This window comes from Danio aesculapii, chromosome 25 (genome assembly GCF_903798145.1).
Source record: "Danio aesculapii chromosome 25, fDanAes4.1, whole genome shotgun sequence".
NCBI classification, from domain to species: domain Eukaryota; kingdom Metazoa; phylum Chordata; class Actinopteri; order Cypriniformes; family Danionidae; genus Danio; species Danio aesculapii.
This window is the reverse complement of record NC_079459.1, coordinates 2,725,038-2,748,235: the sequence shown is the minus strand read 5'-3', so window position 1 is coordinate 2,748,235 and position 23,198 is coordinate 2,725,038. Positions and strand designations below refer to the sequence as shown.

Below are 23,198 nucleotides of genomic sequence, written 5' to 3'. Positions count from 1 at the left end.
ATAGCTAGTCTTATATGTACAGTGGCGTTTACAAAATAAAAGTCAATTTACACCTCAACTACAACAATTGCAGTTGGGATTTCCTGGCTTATTCTACCCATAATATCTCCATCCACGATAAACAACGTATGGCCTTTTGTTTTAAAAATTTCAGGTGTGAAAAATATATTTCAACGCAAGCATTACGCTATAAATTATCGCCTGTGTACGCAAACTAGATTAATTTTCTTCATATGGAATTAATAAAAAATAACTTAAATCTAAAACTAAAACCTGACATCCAATGAGTTTTTTATATTTGTTTAACAGCATAAAATGTGGTAGAAAACTACATTACCCACAATTCTGTACCAAATTTCCACCAATCAGAGGGTCAAACTATAGGCACATATAATCAAAAGAGAATTTTAGCTCGACCCAGTGCCTTAAGGCTGATTTATAGTTCTGAGTCAAGCGTATGCTCCGGCGCAGCCTTCGCATGGCTGCATAGCCCTTACCGTGACTGATGTAGACACACACCTCTAAAAAAAAATTTAACTACACAATGCAACGACGTATAACGCAAGCTTTGTTGTTGGTCGGCTTGGTAGCTGTGATGAGTGTAGGCGGTGCTGAGAGCCGTGCGAACTGGTTGAAGCGAGTGTTTACAAGTGTCGAGTCCCATGATGTAGCTATAGACGGACCTTGTTTTGTGTTTACCTTATAATTAATGTTGTTGCACATCCGCCAGATCCCGCCTCCGATGGATCGAGTTTTAGCTACTTATACAATAAGGTAGCATTCGGAAAAAACCAAACACCCATGTAGAAACTCAACACAGAGGAACATAAAAACCTACTGCTAGCTAGCTTTTCGGAAGTGGTAAAGCAGAGCAACACAAACAGCATGCAGAAGTATAAATGCATGGCTATGCGCAAGGCAGACGTCGTGGGTCACGCTGATCACGCAGAAGTAAAAAGAGCCTTTAACGAACACTAAATTATGTAATCCAATCTCATTTCACTTTTAAAAACATTTAAATATTTGCATATACAGTATACATTGCATTTAACCAAATGGTTTAATTTAATCCTATGTTTAAATTAACTCATCACTACTTGTAATAATGCTGTAAAGTTCCCTCGTCTTTCTATAATATTGTAAACACTTTTTGCTTGACAACTTTTAATTTCTCCTCATAGCTGATTGCTTATATTCATGACATATAATACCTTAAAGGAACACTACACCTTTTTTACAAGTCTTGTCGAGATAAACAGTTGGCTTGAACCATTTATTATATATACATTCAGCCGATTTCTGGTTCTGGCGGGGTCACTTTAGCTTAGCTTAGCATAATGAATTGAATCAGATTAGACCATTAGCATTTCATTCAAAATTTTCAAAAAAGGAGTTTTGATCATTTTCCTATTTAGAGATGGAGTCTTCTGTAGTTCCATTGTGTAATAAAACCTACATGAAATGAAACATTTATATTTCTATGCCGATATTGCTAGAATCTATATTTTTATTATATACTATGCCAGAAGTAGCGTGTAGTAAAAATGAACAAATATTACCAAACCAACAGTCTCATTGCTAAATGAACTATGAAGACACACTGCGGTAACCATCTTGCATCATTGGTATCTGCTATTTTTTTAACAAAGTGGTAATACAACAAACCAACACTCCTTATGTTCACCAATTTGAACAAATCTATTGTTGTTTGTAAGACTGTGTCAGTGTTGCCATGTCCACTTATTCTAAACATCTTCAGGCTTGTTGTTTAGCCTGTAGCTAATAAAGTGAACTTGTTTTGTAGTTCATGATGTTTAATGTGTTTTAGTCTGACTTTGAAAAAATAAATTCATTTATTTTTGCAAGATCTGGCAACATGAATCAGTCCAAACCTGTTCCTCTTTCCCTGTGGTTTCTTGCACACACGAAAAAGAGACACACACTCTCTGATGCTTGTTTAAATTGCTTATTAACATCTAGTTTTTCCACTTCTGTCTATTTTTATTTTGTTGTTGTTGTTGTTGCAAATAATGAATTTTGCTGCATTTACTTTAAAGTTCTGAGAACAAGCCTCTGGCAGAAGAGTTGAGTTATCTTAATGGATAAAACGGTTTAGAAAATGAAACATTCCTGAAATATTTTCATAAAGCAATGCTCTTCTCACACTCGCGCTTTACATACCATGACATTAGAACGCATTACACAATAAGGATTATCACCTTTGATCTAAAACTTCCATAAGAAAATGAGGAAAAACAAGACAATTCCGAATGCAGACATTTTCGCGGATACTTCTTAAGCTTCGCGATTACAATACAGCGAAACATTTGTGCCACAGATCTACACAGATGTATATTTGCAATACCTTAAAAGGTTTTATATAATTTATTACAGTGATTTACAACAAATAAAATCTCATTCAGTTCGACAATAGTTTATATGGCAAAATTAAACATTAGAATAATAATTATTTGATGTTTTCAATCATATTAAATATACATGATGACGTATTCCTTTCTATATTTTAACAGTTACAGGTCAAGTATGTCGTCATTTTATTACTATAATTATATTACTATAATAATATATGTTAAAGATGCTCTAATCGATTGCCAGAGATCCGGATCGGCTGTTAATCACATATTTTACGTCTCAATCGGTTCTTGTTGATCTGGTCGATCTCACGAACCGATCGCAAGTGTGTGTGTACGAGTTTACAGACAGAGAAAGATGCACAAGCGCTGCTATAAATCAGCAGGGCTACAACACATGAGCAATGTTTCCAATTGTATTGTTAGCCATTTTTCTTACATTCTTTTATCTGTTTTATTTATTTATTTATTTATTTTTTTTTTTTTGTGAAGCTGCTTCTGACCATTACATGTATACAACATCCTTTATTTATTATCTTAGGTAAGGCGAGATCTCATTCTTAAAGTGTAATTGTGTTTATGCGATGGCAAAGTTATATAGGCTGCATTTTACACTGCAGATCTTAGTGGTCAATTCTGATTGTGACTGTATGCTATTTTTTTGCTGACCTGCTTACATCATCTTTTAAAAGTGACTCGTAAAGAGATCGCCAGAGATCAGTATCGGCCGTTAATCCATATTTACGTCTCAATCGGTTCTTGTTGATCTGGTCGATCTCACGAACCGATCGCAAGTGTGTGTACGAGTTTACAGACAGAGGAAGATGCACAAGTGCTGCTATAAATCAGCAGCGCTACAACACATGAGCAATGTTTCCAAATTGTATTGTTAGCCATTTTACTTACCATTCTTTTATCTGTTTTTTTTTTTTTTTGTGAAGCTGCTTCTGACCATTACATGTATGCAACATCCTTCACTTATTATCTTAGGTAAGGCGAGATCTCATTCTTAAAGGGTAATTGTATTTATGCGATGGCAAAGTTATATAGGCTGCATTTACACTGCAGATCTTGATGGTCAATTCTGATTGTGACTGTATGCTATTTCTGCTTACATCATCATTTAAAAGTAACTCGATTGTCTGCTTTTAATCTGTTTGTACGGTTTACATTTTTTTTTATTCTTCTTGATAAGCTGTTTTGCTATAGTTTATGACAGAAACGTTCTCATTTGGCCGCCATCTTTTAATCTAGGCCTTTTTAAACCAGTAGGCATCTTAATGTAACATCCATGGCGTGATTTATGCATGTGACGTATGCCAGTTTTATTGTAGTTTATATTGTTTAAGTGGTCAATATTACGCTCTCTCGTTAACATGCTTAAATATTTGTGCTACATAACAATATAAAAGCTGTTTTTAATCCTCGTGTATGAGATTTAAGGTTTGGGACTCTGCTGAAGTCTGTTCTGAAATGAAAGCGTCAAAGTTGACGTCATTATCTTTGGTTTTTAATGACACGCATTGACAGGTGAAAATCCGATCTACCTGCTTACACTCTAGACACACCAGAGTCCTGTGGAAAAAGTGATTGACAGGTGCTAATTTGTGTGTAACTTATCTATATTTATTTATGGGTAAATCAAAGACCATGCGGGTCAGGTAGTTGAAACAGTGGGCTACAAATAAATAATTCGTTATGAATGAATGAATTATTCATAAATAATTAATTCCCCAATGGCGACGACGCCATCGTCCATCGCAATGTTTCACATTAGACATTGTACGTTGCCAACATCGCCCAACCCTATGATGTATAATGTGTTTTGGTCTTATTTTGAAAAAATTTGACTCGAGGGCACAGATCTGATTCACATCGGATAAATTTCCACATATGAACAAGGTTCTGAATCTGATTTGAGTCAGAATCCATGTGATTTCTTCTTGCTTACATGTACATGGGCCATATCCGATCTGTGCCACATGAGAGAAAAAAAAATCAGAATTGAGTCACTTGTACCATAAATCTTAAAGAATCAGAATCAGTATCAGCCGATCACCATGACAAGGAATCGGTTCTCTGTATCGGCTGCAAAAATCCTGATCGGAGCATCCCTAATATATGTTATGCTACATAACATTATTTAACCCACAATTAACATTAATCTTGACAAAATCATTAGAAATAGTGAAATAGAAACTTAACTTTCATTTAATATGTTTTCTACATTTATTAAACCGCTTCTGCTCATTTTATTTGATGCAGACACCAAAAATAGCACCCAGAAATAAATGAAAAATGACGGTTTTCACATGTAATGTTTATTTAATTTAACAACAAAAGCTAAATACATATTTTAAAATGACTTTATTTTCATAAAATAATATTACGTTGTGTGTTTTGTCATATGACATTTTGACACCTAGTCATAAAAAGGCAAATTATTTGATATTTTTACGGATTATGACACAGGGATTATCTGTCTAAGACCTATTTTGCAGTTACTCCTATTATTTCTGTAAAATAATAACTATTAACTTTATTAATGAGCGGTGAAGGAGCAAACTATGTACTTCAGTTGCGTTAGTTTCACTTCAACTTAATACATTCAAGTTAACTCAACACGAAACTTAAAAAGATAAACATTGACCAAATGACAAGGACACAAAGTGAAACATAATAAACACTCAACAAATCGTTTTAAAAAAATACACATAAAGTTTCTAGACAGACTCACATTTGTAGTGTCATTCACGTCTCTATTGAACGCATCTACTGAACTGGATTAACTTAGCCCAGCTAACCACACACAGCTGATAAGACTAGCTAAATAAACAAACTCTCTTACATAAACTGAGGGGAAATACTTACGATAGCTCGTGGTCAGTCAGGATGGGTTGTTTTTCATTCGTTTGATATTCCACATATTATCACAAGTTTTACGTGTTAACTTTATGAAGAGATAGAAACATTAGCCAAACTAGCACAAGTCGGTACCGAGCGCCAAATAATCTTCCCCTCTTTCGCCCCGTAGCCGCACGCTAACAGGCAATAAAGCAGGTTTAACCGCCCACCATAGCGTATAATGATGTAAAGTTGCAGTTCACATTAAAGTGTGAATCTCGCAGTTAAAGTTATTTGCGGGTTTATTTTGTTGCTATCTGGGGCCGCTTGCAAATCAGTGTGTGGTAGCGTTAGCATTAGGCTGGGGCGCCACTGCGCATGCGTGCGCGTGTAAGTCATTTTACGTGGGTTACATGACTTCGGAGGCTCTTCAGGATCACGGGTGGTTCTAGAGGGCCCAAAACTACAGCCATAGGACGAAATAAAACACCCAGACACCTGTTCAATACACATACATCTACTCTCACCCTGCTGGAAAACATATATAGAACCAACACAGAATAGTCTAATGGTTTTCACTTCAAATTTCATTGAAACCTTTATACCGTCCAATCCTACCCATTGCAGCCAGTACATTTAATGGTGCTAGTTGTTTTGGGATATATATTCATTAGGACTTTTTTCGTTTTAACATCACTCCAGTTAAAGTTAAACATACATAAATCAATAAAAATATTTATCTCCATTTCCATTTTAAGCAATAATTTCCCAATATAAGCATTAAAAAAACTAAACAAAAGAATGATAGACGAAAGCAGTGCAGAAAGGAAACTGATATTAGCGTCTTAATGCACTGACAACTTCACCCTAAAAAACTGATAACCCCGCCCCAAATGAAATGATAGCCGGCCCTAAAGAACTGATAGTCCCGCCCCAAAGGACTGGCAGCCCCACTCTGAAGAACTGATTGCCCCCGCCCTAATATCTGATAGTCCTCCCCAAAAGACAGATAGCCCCGCCCTAAAAGCTAATAGTCCGCCCTAAATACTATAGTTCTGCCCTAAGGGACTGATAGTCCTACCCTAAAGCAGTGGTTCCCAAACTGGGGGTCGCGACCCCTGCGGGGGTCGCAGAATAATTTCAAGGGGTCGCGAGAGTTATTTAAAAATTGTGTAATTTTCAGTGATTATAATAAATATTTTCAGTATTACAAGTGAAAGTTAATATTTTCAGATTTTTAAAAAGATATTACTGATTCATAAAGTATTTAGGACACATTCGGGCAGAATGCATCTTTGTACTTGGAACGCAGCGCTCAGGAAACAGTTTAAAACTGTTGTCATGTCAACTTGCCGCAGTAAACAAAGCCTTCAACGCTTGCCCCGCCTTCGCGCTCTTCTTATTGGCCCACTGCTCTAAGAACTGAACACGAATGATTGGTTAAAATAAGCTGTCAATCACTCAGTCAACGCCTCCTGTCTTCAGATGACAGGAGCTACAACCGCGAAAATGTAAAGCGCTGAAGACGAGAGAATGAAAACAACACCGACAGATTTTGTCTTAGAAACACCTAAAGCTACAAATATTGGCACATCTGATTACTGATCATGTGCTGAATGTTAATCCACCAGCTATACTATTGAAGAGTGGATAAAAGACCTCCATTGGCTTCAAGTCTGCTATGAAATAACTAGCATTCACTGTAAAGTCTGTGGGATATCTTTTGGGATATCCGTCCGTGTATCTTTTGGTCACTCAATTATGTTATAAAAATGTCTTTTCTTGTGATAACGGGATTTCATTGAGACATATTTTCCTCACGCATGCATATTTATTTTTTTGCTTGTTAGTTTGATTAGTGTTGATTTTCAAATGCATTAAATGTGTTTATAAAACTTGTAGTAACAGTGCGATAATTGGTGGGAGCCACTAAATTTTGGCTAGTGCGTCTACATTTTTAAAGTTAGAAGCACCAGTGTTACCAAGCAAAATGTAATTTCGAAGCCCTGTAATCTATAGTAAATATAGTTAAAATATGTGAACAGCTTAAAAAAAAAGCTATTTTATTGTTTGTATATGCTTTGGTAGTGGGGGGTCGCGAGTTCTTGACGATCTTACAATGGGGGTCGCGGGTTTAAAAGTTTGAGAACCACTGCCCTAAAGGACCGGCAGCCCCACGTTGAAGAACTGATTGCCCCACCCTAAATGTATGATAGTCCGGCTCCAAAAGAGCAGACAGCCCCGTCTTAAAAACTGATAGTCCCGCCCTAAATGACTGATAGTCCTGCCCTAAATGGCTGATAGTCCCGCCCTAAATGACTGATAGTCCCGCCCTAAATGACTGATAGTCCCATCCTAAAGGACTGATAGTCCTGCCCTAAATGACTGATAGTCCCGCCCTAAATGACTGATAGTCCTGCCCTAAATGACTGATAGTCCTGCCCTAAATGATTCATAGCCTCACCTTAAATACTGATTGTCCTGCCCTTAATGACTGATAGTCCCATCCTAAATGACTGATAGTCCCGCCCTAAATGACTGATAGTCCTGCCCTAAATGACTGATAGTCCCACCCTAAATGACTGATAGTCCCGCCCTATATGACTGATAGTCCTGCCCTAAATGACTGATAGTCCCGCCCTAAATGACTGATAGTCCTGCCCAAAATGTATGATAGTCCCGCCCCAAAAGACAGACAGCCCCGTCTTAAAACTGATAGTCCCGCCCTAAATGACTGATAGTCCTGCCCTAAATGACTGATAGTCCTGCCCTAAATGACTGATAGTCCTGCCCTAAATGACTGATAGTCCCGCCCTAAATGACTGATAGTCCTGCCCTAAATGACTGATAGTCCTGCCCTAAATGACTGATAGTCCCGCCCTAAATGACTGATAGTCCCGCCCTAAAGGAATAATTGCCCTTCCCTAAATGACTGATAGTCCTGCCCTAAATGAATTATAGTCCTGCCCTAAATGACTGATAGTCCGCCCTAAATGACTGATAGTCCCGCCCTAAATGACTGATAGTCCTGCCCTAAATGTATGATAGTCCTGCCCTAAATGACTGATAGTCCTGCCCTAAATGAATTATAGTCCTGCCCTAAATGATGATAGTCCTGCCCTAAATGTATGATAGTCCTGCCCTAAATGACTGATAGTCCTGCCCTAAATGAATTATAGTCCTGCCCTAAATGACTGATAGTCCCGCCCTAAATGACTGATAGTCCCGCCCTAAATGACTGATAGTCCTGCCCTAAATGACTGACAGTCCCACCCTAAATGACTGATAGTCCTGCCCTAAATGACTAACAGTGCCGCCCTAAATGACTGATAGTCCCGCCCTAAATGACTGATAGTCCCGCCCTAAATGACTGATAGTCCCGCCCTAAATGACTGATAGTCCCGCCCTAAATGACTGATAGTCCTGCCCTAAATGACTGATAGTCCCACCCTAAATGACTGATAGTCCCGCCCTAAATGACTGATAGTCTCACCCTAAATGATTGGTGGTCCCGCCCTAAATGACTGATAGTCCCATCCTAAAGGACTGATAGTCCTGCCCTAAATGATTCATAGCCTCACCTTAAATTACTCATTGTCCTGCCCTAAATGAATTATAGTCCTGCCCTAAATGACTGATAGTCCCGCCCTAAATGACTGATAGTCCTGCCCTAAATGACTGATAGTCCCGCCCTAATGACTGATAGTCCTATCCTAAAGGACTGATAGTCCTTCCCTAAATGATTCATAGCCTCACCTTAAATTACTGATTGTCCTGCCCTAAATGACTGATAGCCCCACCCTAAAGGACTGATAGCCCCACCTTAAAATCTGATAGTCCCACCCTGAATGACTGCTAGCCCCGCCCAAAAGGCATTCCATGTGACCAAAAGTGAAGTCGTTTCGAAGAGGAAGAGGTTTTATTTGATGAAATATTTTAAGCGCAAAGACATTTTTTACAAACTAAGAAGTGCACTACTATTTACATATACAAAAAGAAGAGCGCGTTTCGATTTCATGCTGACTTTAAAAGTACAAGACAGTAAAGAGAGAGAAATCGTGAAAAAAACCTGTCATGGCTGAGCAGTGTGGCCTTGAACAGATGTTGTTTATACACAAATCAGACAGGCAGTGATGGGGAAGTTACTTTTTAAATGTAATGTATTGTATTCTTGCATTTAATGTGTTGTGCGCTGTAATGAGCTACTGCTTTTAAATTACTAATCCACCGAAAAAGGTAAAGTATGACTGCTGTTAATTTTTTGGTATTACAATTACAATGCACTTGGCTTATACTGTAAATTAATAATACATTTTATTCATAATTACAAAGTATACAAAACAAAAATAAGAATTAAGCAAAAACAGAATAAACAACTCGCATAATAAAAACCCCATAACAGTTAAAAACAATAAACAAGCAAGAATGACACCCAGTGATACATCACAAATTAAAGACTTCACTAAAATGACGAGTCTTAAGAAGTTTACAGTTGAATCCAGAAGAAGAAAGGCAGAGCAATTCATTTTTGTTATATATTTTGGTGAATAATTACTACAGAAGGTCAACTTTATTGTAACTTTATTATTAATTTCCTTACAGTTTTATTTTTTTAAAAAATCTCTATTTAAGAATGTAAAAGTTACTAATCACCAAATGATGCTACAGTGAAGTCTAGAAGAGATACAGCTGTGGATACTCACATCAATATAGAATAGCTTTTGTGGAACTGAACAACAATAATTAAATATTTTACATTACTGTAAGGGTTGGGATAGGGGTAGACGTTAATAAATCACAATTTAATGAGTTAATTTTAATAAACAATATAATTATTTCTCCTTATAATTACTGTTTTTACATTACTGTGAAGGTTTTGATAGTTGTAGACATTTAATAAAACACAATTTAATAAGTAATTTAATAAATAATATAATTATTTCTCCTTATAATTACTGTTTTTTACCATTACTGTGAAGGTTTTGATAGTTGTTAGACGTTAATTAAAAACACAATTTAATGAGTAATTTTAATAAATAATATAATTATTTCTGCTTATAATACTGTTTTTACATTAATGTGAAGTTTTTGATAGTTGTAGATGTTAATAATACACAATTTAATCAGTAATTAATAAATAATATAACTACTCCTTTATAATTACTGTTTTTACATTATTGTGAAGGTTTGATAGTTGTAGATGTTAATAAAACACAATTTAATCAGTAATTTAATAAATAATATAATTATTTCTGCTTATAATTACTGTTTTTACATTATTGTGAAGGTTTTTGATAGTTGTAGATGTTAATAAAACACAATTTAATCAGTAATTAATAAATAATATAATTATTTTCGCTTATAATTACTGTTTTACCTTATTGTGAAGGTTTTTGATAGTTGTAGATGTTAATAAAACACAATTTAGTGAGTAATTTTAATAATTAATATAATTATTTCTGCTTATATGACTGTTTTTACATTACTGTGAGGGTTGGGTAGGGGGGAAACATAATAAAATACAATTAATGCGTAGTTATTAAATATTAAATACTTCTCGACGCAGCTGTATCGCTTCTAGCAACAACCTGATGTTACAAAGAATCTGCACCCATGATCCTCCACGGCGAGTCACATGACCATGACATTAAAGCGGAAATGACAGTTAGCGCTCCACAGTCTCGCGGCGAATAAAAGGTAGGAATCAAAACATTTCCGATGTGTTTTAATAACAAGAAAGCCGATTAAACCACGCATAAACCTCTCCGCGTCATAACGCGCTTTCCCCCGACGATTTCAACAACACCGCGACTTTTGATACCTGAATGATGAGCGGCTAATCAAACAGCGTCACTGTCTCTCACATAATGCGACATTAAACCACACGTTACGACCGGTCACGATTATTAATTCACCCCAAATATGTTTCTAATTCTCATGTGGACACAAATATAAGGTGATAACCAGCTGTAAACAGCAATTTAGGTTAAATTCGTGGTTGTTTTCGTCTCAGCTAAACCAGAAACCGCTATATAAAGCTGACAGACATCGAATATTGCTCTATTATATTATAAAACCAATAAGTGTAGAATAGTTTATCTATTTAGGTGATTTCTGTTATTAATTTGATGCTAATTTAGCAGTATTGAGCTGTAATGTGTGTGTGTGTGTGTGATGCACCAGACTGTTTATGCCGCGTCAGAGTGTTTATGTTATGCTTCATCATCCCCAATGATTAATATTCAGCATTAAAGTGATAATTATGATGATGTTTGTGATTTCAGGGCTGTGATGTGATGTGATGTGATGTGACGATGGCAGCTGCCAGTGTGTCTCAGTCTGCCAGCATTCAGGCCATAGAGAAATCACAGCTGACCTTGAAGGTAAATAAACCTGATTTTCTTGTGATTAATCTGCTTCAGCTTAAATAATAAGGAGATCTGATTAATCTTTTGCGGTTTATCAGCTCCTGTGACGCATCAGTCCGCAGCATCAGACCTCAGCATGTGTTTTTTGCAGGAGCGCTGTGTCCTCTAGGGGGTGATGTGTGCTGAATAATAAACTGCATAACTCTCTCTCTCTCTCTGTGTGTGTGTGTGTGTGTGTGTGTGTGTGTGTTGTGTGTGTGTGTGTGATGCTTGGATCATGTTCAGGACAATTTGCGCACATTTCCTGGTGATGGAATATTCCTTACGGGAATGGAGATCATAAATGATTTCTGATGAATTGATGGAGTTGTGCGTTTCTTGGTGCTTATTAATGTGTCGTAAACTCTTCTTAAAGGCATAGTTCACCCCAAAATGAGAGTTTCCTGTTAGTTTACTCACCCACAGGCATCTTGGATGATCTTAGGTGGCTCTTGCTCTTTCATTAAAGAACTTTTTTTTTTTTTTTAAAGCTTTTTATTTAAGATTTTTCAATATATTTTTTCAGAGCAACCCCTTCCCCCAACAATTTAACCTCGTACAGCTGAAGAAATACATAAAAAAATAATGATATTATAAGAATGAAATGTAAATTAAAAGAAATAAATAAATAAAAAGTACTGCCATCATAATTACTTTTCACGGGATACATTTGTACGTCAGGTTACATTGTAGTTACTTCAAATTACATTGGTGATAAGTTAGGTAACCTCTATATATACATATCTAAGTATGTTGTAATACTTTTCCACCTCTTCAGGAAAAAATATCAGTCTTCATTTGTAGACATGGAGTCCTTTTTTTTCCATTACATAGATCTGTTTGAGTCTCTGAATCCACTGAACCCCCTTTGGAGAAATTTCTATCCAGTGTATTGTTATAATTTTTTTGCAATCAGTAAGATATCCTTAGGACAATCTTGTTTTTTTTCATTAAACATTTCTTTGGACCGTGCTCCCAGTAGCACACAACTGGATCGAGGGGTATTTCTATATCTAATGGCTCGTTTCCACTGACTGGTACGGTTCCGGTACGGTTCGGTTTTGGTCGGGTCACCTTATCAGGCTTGTGTTTCCACTACAAGGGTACCCTTTTGGTGGGTGTGGTGTATGACAAAGTTTCAGTCGAGTCATTCTAGCTCGAGGAAATGTCTACAATAAAGCTGTACAGGTCGCTCACATATCATATGAGAAGCTCTTCTCACAAAACAGACGCTTCTTACACATAATACGTGTGTAGAAATGTTTATTACTAACTTTTCTATGAACATGAGTTGATTATAACTGCAGATCAAAGGACAGTGCGAAACAGCCTACGTAACCGTCTGTAATTATATTAAATAACTAAATAAATGAAACATATATAAACACATACAGCCCCTTACAGTCTCCCGATATGTTCCCAACTACAAAGAACTACACAAAGTAGACATTTCGCCCGTATTAATGTGCCTCCTTTTTTCTACGGCTTCTCCTTTGTTTCTTCACGCTTCACTCTCGCGTTTGTCAGTGTCTGACAGGATCGGGTTTCAAAAGCACGTCAATAATCAAGCGCAGGTTATTATCATCAGCTCATGAAGTTTGTTATTTCAGATATAATGTTAGACGCGCGCGAGCGCTAGCAAGAAAGCGAAACCGCTCGCGCCTCAGACTGGCTCGTAAAAAACTACAGGGCACAGGGTAAATCTGCTCTTCTTCTTGGCTTTGTGGCTGTTCATCCAGACGACGACAAGGTTTGTTTGAGCCCAGATCGACCATGGCCCGTTATTATATGTATTTATAATTCCGCTAAAATCTCTCGCTGTGTTTTTTTAAACATGGCGGGTTTTTTGTTTTCATTCTGGCTTGTTGCGTAAGCGAATGAAGTCTCTCTGTAAACCAATAGCGTTCAGCTGCGCATGTGGCTCTGCCTTTGGTACCCTTTCTCGTGTTTGGTACCCTTTCGAAAGGGTGCTGAAAAAGTGGTACGGTACGGTTCGGTTCGGTACGCTTTTTGACAGTGGAAACGGCCATAAAAGCGTACCAAACCGAACCGTACCGTACCACTCAGTGGAAACAGGCCATAATATCAATCTATTTCTTTTTTAATCTTAGGACAGTCCCAAAAAATGTGGGTATGGTCTCAAATGTTACCACATTTTCTCCAACACCAAGAAACAGATGGTCTTTTACATATGTAGAAATTACAAAAAGAGTATTAAAGTACCTCATTTTTACTTTCCAATCAATTTTTTTTCCATAATTGACTTAATTTCTTTCTGACATCCTTCACATACCTCAATCCAAACCTCCTCCTCAATCATGGTATTTAGTTCTAGTTTCCATTTTCCCATTAAAGAAGATTTTTGAGCTGAATCTGTGGTGCTTGGTGATTCATATAATGGGAGTGAATGGTGACCATTTTTGAGATCAATAATAAACACTTACAAATGATTTTAAATCGATATTCGTGGCTCCCGATGACACGCTGAGGTCTTGTAAAGCAAAATGATCTGTCAGTGAAAGAAATTAAACATTATTTATGATATTATTATTATTATTAACTTTGATCCACAGCCAGGATTATTATCCTGGACCAGGTTGTAGCGACCGGTGCCCTGACATTTAATCCTACCCATCAGATGATGCTACCAACACTGTATTTGAATGGTTCTGAGGTTGGGGATTGGGTAGGTTGGGGCGATATTACAGCTTAATATTACACTACATTAAAATTTACACTGGCAGCAAAATCTGATGGGTAGCATGTTGCGCCATCTTGCTAAAGTGTGTCGTAACTCTTCTTAAAGGGATAGTTCACCCCTAAAATGAAAGTTTCCTGTTTGTTTACTCACCCACAGGCCTCTTGGATGATCTTAGGTGACTCTTCTCTCATTAAAGAACATTAAAGAAGGTTTTTGAGCTGAATCTGTGGTGCTTGGTGATTCATATAATGGCAGTGAATGGTGACCGGTTTTTGAGATTAATAATAAACACTTACAAATGATTTTAAATCAATAATCAAGGCTCATGACGACACACTGAGGTCTCATGAAGTGAAATTATTTATGATATTATTAGCTTTAATCCACAGCTTGGTCAAAGAGATATCGGCGCAGTGACGAGACTACACTCACACATGCACCGATATCTGTTCGATTAGGTTGTGTCAGGTTTCTGCTCCTGTAGTTTCTCCCCCATCCCATTCTAATCCTTCTGTTAAGCTTTGATGCGAGTTTCGACCGTCGTAGCATTAACTTTATTTTGGTTTGGGTATTAGGGCTGCAGACTATTGGAAATGTCTGACCTTCTTGAAAGTCACTGTCTTGAGGTGACAGTGCCAAACGCTGAGCCACCGTGCCGCCTAGATGCTTTTATTTATTTTTATCAGATGTTAGCCCATCGAAAGTTATTCAATGACAAGTCTTTGATTAAAACAAAAGCACTCATTCAATACATTCTAATGTAATATCTTCAATGTTTTCGAGGTTATGTTTGCATCCGTGAATGTTACTTTGACTAGAATTAAGATATTAAAAGCACATTAAAGACTAAATACATCAAAATTATCATTCACAAAGCTGTATCTTATTAGAAAAACACCAGTTCACAGGCGATTTTATTATTTAAATAAAAGCAGATTATTATTATTATTATTTTTATTTTATTTATTAATTCATATATTCATTTTCCTTCGGCTTAATTTCTATATCAGAGTTCGCCACAGCGGAATGAACCACCAACTATTCCAGCATATGTTTTACCCTTTCAGCCCTTGATTCCCTTTCAGCCATAACCCAGTACTGGGAATCACTCACTCACTCACTCACTCACTCACTCACTTTCTCACTCTCAATTGCAACTTGCTCTATTATGGAGCCAGGACTAGCGGAATTTTGATGAATTGCAGTTTCAGTTACTTCCTTTGGCTCCCGAGGGAGAGCGGGAGGTTGCCGCTTGGATCAAACACATCAAACGCAAAGCAAATGAGAAGCATTTTGAAGGGGGGGGGGCATATCAGATACTAGAGCCTTTGATTGGTCAAGATTTGAAACTGAATTATGAAGTGATGTGGGAAAAAAACGTGACAAACTGCACACTGGACGTTTATCAAGTTTTATCTCTTCTAAACACAAATTTTGTCTGTTTGAAGCACACTGTCTAATAAATGTCCTTAAAACTGACTCTACAGACTGAAACTAACATCTATTTTTATTCTAATTTCACGGGACCTTTAAAAATACACTGTGATTTTGATTTCATGCAGACTTTAATAGACAAAACTAAACAGCTTTGGTGTCCAGATGAAGCTTTTCATATGCAAATGTATTTATTTTGGAAACTTTATTTAGGGTATGACAGATAGAGATGTAGATACGTACCATCCTGATCGTAATCTGGTAAGGTGACCACAGTGATGCCTCCTGAGGGAGAGGCGAGGGCGAACAGCGCCTCCCCCTGGTGACTGATCCAGGCCGCAGACGTGGACGGAGCGCTGGACTGCGGGCCTTGTGTGAACGGGAGAACGTAACTGTGAGCTGGGCCATTTAAATTCAGCTTCCCGATGTCTGTGAAAATGGACTGCATCTGGAGTTCAGTGACCAGATCCTGTGAGACAGAAATGACTTCAACATGTTAACACAGTACATCCATGGGAATTATGTTACAATTTACCACAAAGTCACATCCATAACACTGGAATTGCAACTCTACATGCAGCATCACTCATTAATGTCAATCCCAAATCAGAGGACCAATCAGAGGATCTCAGAGCACTACGAGCTTCTGTTTGCATAACAAATTGGCATGACGATGATTTTATTTGATGTTAACATAATATAAACTATTCCTGAGTGCTACATCTCACAGTTTTAGAGCATTGTATGTGAACGGCCCATTAGATTACACAATTATGGTAATCTGATTACTTTTGGAGTACATTTAGATTCCTTTTCTGCTACTTTTTTTCTGATGTCACATATATTGATTACTGTTAGTGCCAGCTAATAAAATTATTAGCTAATAAAATTATTTAAAAACTTTACTTAAAATTAAGCAAATTTAGAAAACAGCATCACAACAAATCATACTATTGAAGAAAAAAACGTCATTAAATATATTTCATCTAACAAACACTAAAAGCGCATATGATGACAGCATCAATGCAAATCAAACGCCAGGGTTCTTATATGGAGCTAATAATATGCCAAAACAATATGAATTTAAACTGTGTTAATCTGATTTATTAGCAACTGTAATTGCTGTTGAAAATCATTTCGAATTTTTATTTTGAATTTGAATTTCTTAATTTGAATTTTCATAACTAAATAACTCATGAAGAATAAAGTTACGTTAAAACCAAGCGCACCATTGTTTTTCTTGTGAAATTCCCAATAAGTTTTTGTGTCACATGACCCTCTTCCTATTGAAAAAAAAACAGAAGTTGGATCCAAATGGCCGACTTCAAAATGGCCCCCACGGTCACCCCCTATCTTGAAAAGTTTGCCCCTCACATATACTAATGTGCCACAAACAGGACGTTAATATCCCCAACCATTCGCATTTTATTAAGGTGTATCATATAAATGGCCCACCCTGTATTAAAAATCAAGCATTTTCAAGGATTTCCAGCACCCGTACGAACCCTGAAAGACAAGCGATACTGCATACTAGTCAGGAATGTCTACAAGCGACAGGTTTATTATGAAAAACAAACATTTAAAAGATAAAAAAATCATCAATTAGACGAATTAATGAGTTGCTGCTATTGTGTGAATGACTATGTAACTGAAGCTAGTGGAGGTGTGAAAGCAGAGCAGAGGTCATGTGACTCACGCTGTGTGTGGTACATGCGGGTGGGATGCGGCAGCACCAGGCGATGCACTGATTGGCTGGTGACGATCAGAATAATCACGTTGTTGAGCGTCTCCTGTATGGAAACGCCTCCGGGCAGAAGGAGGCATTGTGGGATATGCAGACGCACAGCATTATTCAGAAGATTCGTGTCCAGCGACTGCTCAACAAGCTGCACCGTATCACCCGAGGTGGACCTGGGAGGGAAACAGAGGAGGAAAATGACGATTCGGCAGAAAATACAAGCGCGTAATGACTCACTCTCTCACAGGAGAAGTACATTTCCATAATACCAGTCAAAAATTAGCATTATTACATGATTTTTGGTAAACACTTAAATAAAAGTGACGTAATTACACGTGTTCCATTCACTTACTATAGTAATTAGAACGAATAATGAATAACTACAATGTAACCAAGGTGCGAATTACAGGGGTGTTTGAGGGGGAATTGACCCGCCTAATTAATGCTTGATCCCCCTGAAGGACATCAAAACGTGATGTATGGGGGGGGGGGGGGGGGGGTGGTGGGTGGTTGTTGGGGGGGGGTCACCCAGGGCGCTTTAACCAGTAAGAAATGGCTTCTCTGATCTACAGCTTAAATATTAATAATTAAAATGTATAATATAAATTGAACTTTGCTCCGGTTTCCCCCCACAGTACCAAAGGACATGTAGTATAGGTTAATAGGGTAAGCTAAATTGTCCGTAGTGTATGAGTGTGGATGAGTGTGTATTGATGTTTCTCAGGTGATGGTTGCAGCTGGAAGGGGCATCCGCTGCGTAAACATGTGCTGGATAAGTTGGCGGTTCATTCCGCTGTGGCGACCGCGGATTAATAAAGGGACTAAAGCCAAAAGAAAATTAATGAATGAATGAAATTGAACCTATATTATAAAACCTATCATATATTAAAAATAAATTAAAAATTTAATTAAAAATATATTAAAAATTATCATAGAAAAAAAAAATCACAATGTAACTAAAAAGTATTTAGTTCAAATTAATGCTTGTATTTTAAACTATACAAACACACGATACACGGACACTGGAGTGTTTCAAAGTCGCGTCAATCAGCTGATCTGTCAATGAGCTGAAATACAGGCAACCCACTGATCTACGCAGCTTTAAAAACGTTTCCCTGTCCCTGTGTTTGCTCTGGGTGAAGGGTAAAACCGATGACCTTAACGGCCAATCGCAGTCATTTCTGTTGAACAGCGATGTTTAAAAAAAGTGCTCAACAGTGTCAGATGTTTGCAGAAAATTGACGTTTCAAACTTTAGGTACTGATCGGTCGATACTTTTGACAACACTAATTGAATGAAAGACACGGTAGCTTCACATTTTTTCAGTTTAAACTGAGACGAGAAGAGTTCTGACCAGTGGATGAATCTGTTGCTGGTGACCGAGAGCAGTTTTCCACTGTCCTCATATGAGAATCCACCAGCACTGTCTGCATACTTCACACCACCAGAGGAGACCCCCACACCGGCTGCACAACAACAACAACAACAACATATACATCAGATATTACAGAAGATATCGATCATATAAAACTCTTGCACTTTATTTTGTTACACTGTAAAAATGCTGGGTTCCACACAATTCCTTCATGTTGTCCCATCACAAATCCATGAGGTTAACTTTTTACAAATTTAAGTGGGCTGAACATCAACAATTTGCTCCTCCAAAAAAGTGGAAAATTTTGTTTTTTTAACTCATGTTAAATAAGTTGTTTGAACAAGCAGCAAAAGTATTTTGTGTGTGTGTGTGTGTGTGTGTGTGTGTGTGTGTGTTGGTGTGTATTTTTGAAGCATCCTTCTGTGTGTTCATGTTTTTAATTAATTCAATACGTTTTTAAACTCGAGCTGCATAACTGTGATTAAACCCAAAATCACAACTATTTATTCTGATTTTTACTACATTTTAATTACAATTAATCAGATATTTACGACTGCATTGTTTGGTCACTTAGTCATTAAATGAAATTAACTCAACCTGCATTTTACTACAAAAATCGGCCTATATTCGCACATTGGTTCGGTGACAATTTATGACATGCTCACTATAGTGTTTACCATGGTATTTTAAATATTCCTTGTGAAATCACATGCAAGTATGAACTGTAAACAACATTAGCACTAACGCTATTTAACGTTAATTGACTGTAAAACAACGTTGATTGTCATCGGCGGATAATATGATTTAGACTTAGCAATAACATGTTAGAAAAACAACATATTAGCGTGGCATAAATCTGAATTTAATTCCATATATGACACTGATGAGGGACATTCGCGTTATTTCTTGAGGTAAAGTTTGTTTTATATTCACACATTAGTAGTTTAGGGATCAATAAAACTCTAAAGCATAATTTTAAAATGGATAATACAGATTATTTATAATGACGTGCTGTTATTTGTGTTATTGAGCGTGAAGCGCGTGCCGAGTTTCTCCGCGCGTCACACCACACACACACGAGCCGCCAGAGCCACTCAACACACAACTGACTGAAAAGAAGATGTCTAAAACAGCTTAATAATGGGAAATGTGTACCTAGATTTAATGTAATCTGTCTGAACCGCGAAACTGTTTCTCTTTCAAAGCCGCAGATCTCAATGTAGCTCCGCTCCAGAACACCCGCCATCTTCACGCGCTGCACGCTGGGACTGAGCTGCGCGCTTCCGCCTTTCAAACACTTAAAGGGCCAGTACGCTAAAAAAGAGAAATAGCCTGACATATAATGTTTATACATGTATTTTCTGTACTAAAAGTGCATTTAATAAATTCTGTTAATAACTAAATTTGAATATATATAAATATATATATATATATATATATATATATATATATATATATATATATATATATATATATATATATATATATATTATATATATATATATATATATATATATATATTTGTATGTAAATTGATAATTATGTATCCTCTCCTTTTTTAGTATTTTTTTTTCTCATTTAATGCTTCTTGTTAAGGAAGTGAAGTGATTTTGTTGTAAAATGTAACTGTACATGCTGGTTCTTGTTAATGGAGCAAAATAAGACATGTTTACTGTTATAATAGTTTATAAAATATAAGTGGATTAATTGACATATGGATATGAATTTATTGACGATATAGCATTGGAAATCAAAAATAAAGCCAGATGAACACTTTCATACTGCTGCTAATGACCTAAAAACACACCTTCTGAGAAAATGTTCACGCCTTTTGCTTGTTAAATGTTTTTTGTGCGTGTCCCCATGGTTATTTAGCAATTTTACTAATAAAAATTACAATTGTGGGTAATTAATACACCATATAGCCTACTTTTGTTTTGTTTCAGCTCTTTCACAAGAAAACATTTATTTAATTTCAGTTTGAATATGAGTAAAATCACCAAAAATGTAATTTACAAAAAAAAAGCAACATATGAAATTTAAGGAAAATTAATAAATATATATATATATATAAAAAAAAAAAAAGGTCCTCCAGTTGAAGGTCTATTTTTATCAATTATGCCCTTTTTATACCATTACACTTCCTTCCTTTGAATAACAGAACTTTATTTTTAGTGAATCTCCATCTGATCACGCTAATGATAACGAAAGCTTGTTTCCACCACAGGATAAACAATAAATAAACAAATAAAAGACTCTGAATAGTGAAATGTTGCATATAGTTTTAAATTCATATTTGGCAAATGAGCATCTTGCAAATCTCACACACGAAAACAAAGGTTACCATTCGATCATAAAAAGTGTCAGAATTATGAAATATTTCAATACTTTATGAATATAAATAATTTTAAGTAGCAAAAAACTTGAAAGACAAGCTCTGAATTGCGAAAAAGAGCTGCTAGATACTAACTCTTAGATTTAAATGTTCTTTTTTCTTGCAAATTAGGGGGGAAAAATACAATTGCTAATAATAAAAAGCAATTAATATTATGAGAATTAAACAGAATTTAAAGGAAAAAAGATAATTACGATATATAAACTTAAATTTGCAATTATAAATCTGAAATGTATGATGTAAAACCCAGATTAGGCATGGGATGATAACCAGTTCAAGATTTAGCCTGGTTTGGAAAACTTAAGGTTTTAAAACCGCTAAAAAGTTGTGTTATACCATTCCTAAGGTATTTGTAAGAGTCTTTTTAATGTTTTTTTTTTTTAATGTTGGGGCAACCATTACTGCATCCAAAATGGTCAAAAGCCTTGGAGTAACGATTGATGACCAACTAAACTTCTCTGAGCACATTTCTAGAACTGCTCGATCTTGCAGATTCGCACTCTATAACATCAGAAAGGTCCGACCCTTCCTATCTGAACATACAGCTCAACTCATTGTTCAAGCTCTTGTTCTCTCCAAACTGGATTATTGCAACTCTCTACTAGCCGGGCTTCCAGCTAACTCTATCAACCTCTTCAGCTGCTTCAGAACGCAGCAGCACGAGTGGTCTTTGATGAACCCAAAAGAGCACATGTCACTCCGCTACTCACCCGTTTGCACTGGCTGCCAGTTGCTGTTCGCATCAAATTCAAAGCTCTGATGTTTGCTTACAAAGCGACCTCTAGCTTGGCTCCTTCTTATCTGCTCTCACTTCTGCAGATATATGTGCCCTCCAGAAACTTGCGTTCTGTGAATGAACGTCGCCTGGTGGTTCCATCCCAAAGAGGGAAGAAATCGCTTTCCCGAACTCTCACATTCAATCTGCCCAGTTGGTGGAATGAACTCCCTAACTACATCAGAACAGCAGAGTCAATTGCTGTCTTCAAGAAACGACTAAAAACTCAACTATTTAGTCTCCACTTTCCTTCCTAATCTGTAACGGCCTCTCTGGCTATACCACTAACTGTGCCCTCTCTCTCTCTCTCAAAAAAAAAAGACATTACTAATGCTTTGCTTAGACTTTACACACCTGAAACTTGTCTATAGCACTTGTTCACTGCTGCTCTTATAGTTGTGTAAATTGCTTCCTTGTCCTCATTTGTAAGTCGCTTTAGATAAAAGCGTCTGCTAAAAGACTAAATGTAAATGTGTTGTAAAGAAATCAGTGTTTCTGAAACTACCGAAGACAGCAGAAGGTCAATTATTTATATTCATTATTTAGCCTGACATGTTTACTGATCCAAAATATTATACAGGTTTTCTAAAATAAAATGTATTTTGTTCAATGGGGAGAAAAGAGTTTTGTTTTTTTACCCAGACATTTAAAAATGATATACTTTAGAGCACTATCGAGATACTGTGATATTTGTATCCAAGGTTATCATACCATCAGAAACTTATACCAGCCCATGCCTGGTCCCGATAGCCTCTTTATTATCCCATGGCAGAAAACAAGCTACAATGAGAGAGAACATACCACAAAACCCAACAGCAACAAAAATCTGCTAATCTGGATTGCGTTCTTCGTACTTGCATTACTCAATTAGCTGGATTTGGTTATTGACGATTTGACACGATCCAGGATCTTTTCGTTCTTCAAAACACATTAGAGAGTTGTCACAGCAAGAGGTCTGGAAGCTCAAACCTGCAGTAGTTGATTTCATATATACAGGATTAGGTCCGGGTCAAAGCAAAGGTGACACTGAAATTTGAACAAAATGCTTTTATGATGCTAAATTAATTTAAACAGCCAGTCATGCCATGATTAAGAAACTTGAATAGGCCTACTAAAGGAAATCCTCTAAAAGTGAAACTAAGTAAATTGCTAAATAC

General features: G+C 36.7%; 1 protein-coding gene across 1 annotated transcript; it reads right to left on the bottom strand.

Moving 5' to 3' along the window:
* Positions 1-15,963: 15,963 nt before the first annotated feature.
* On the bottom strand, positions 15,964-20,128 carry LOC130218984 (nuclear pore complex protein Nup160-like). The gene is made up of 5 exons (XM_056451259.1): positions 20,027-20,128; positions 18,851-18,962; positions 17,455-17,669; positions 17,254-17,264; positions 15,964-16,227 (listed from the first exon to the last, which is right to left on the bottom strand). Exons 1-5 carry the CDS (start codon positions 20,115-20,117, stop codon positions 15,964-15,966), a joined length of 693 nt encoding a protein of 230 aa, XP_056307234.1. The 5' UTR covers positions 20,118-20,128.
* Between the last annotated feature and the right edge of the window lie 3,070 nt (positions 20,129-23,198).

What these genes read in the sequence shown, in the direction of transcription:
- LOC130218984 (XM_056451259.1), bottom strand. Translation starts at nt 20,117, where the DNA reads ATGGCGGGTGTTCTGGAGCGGAGCTACATTGAGATCTGCGGCTTTGAA. An exon ending in ACAGATTACATTAAATCTAG is followed by an intron (nt 18,963 to 20,026) that starts GTACACATTTCC and finishes GTTGTTGTGCAG; the next exon opens with CCGGTGTGGGGGTCTCCTCT. An exon ending in AGCAACAGATTCATCCACTG is followed by an intron (nt 17,670 to 18,850) that starts GTCAGAACTCTT and finishes TTTCCCTCCCAG; the next exon opens with GTCCACCTCGGGTGATACGG.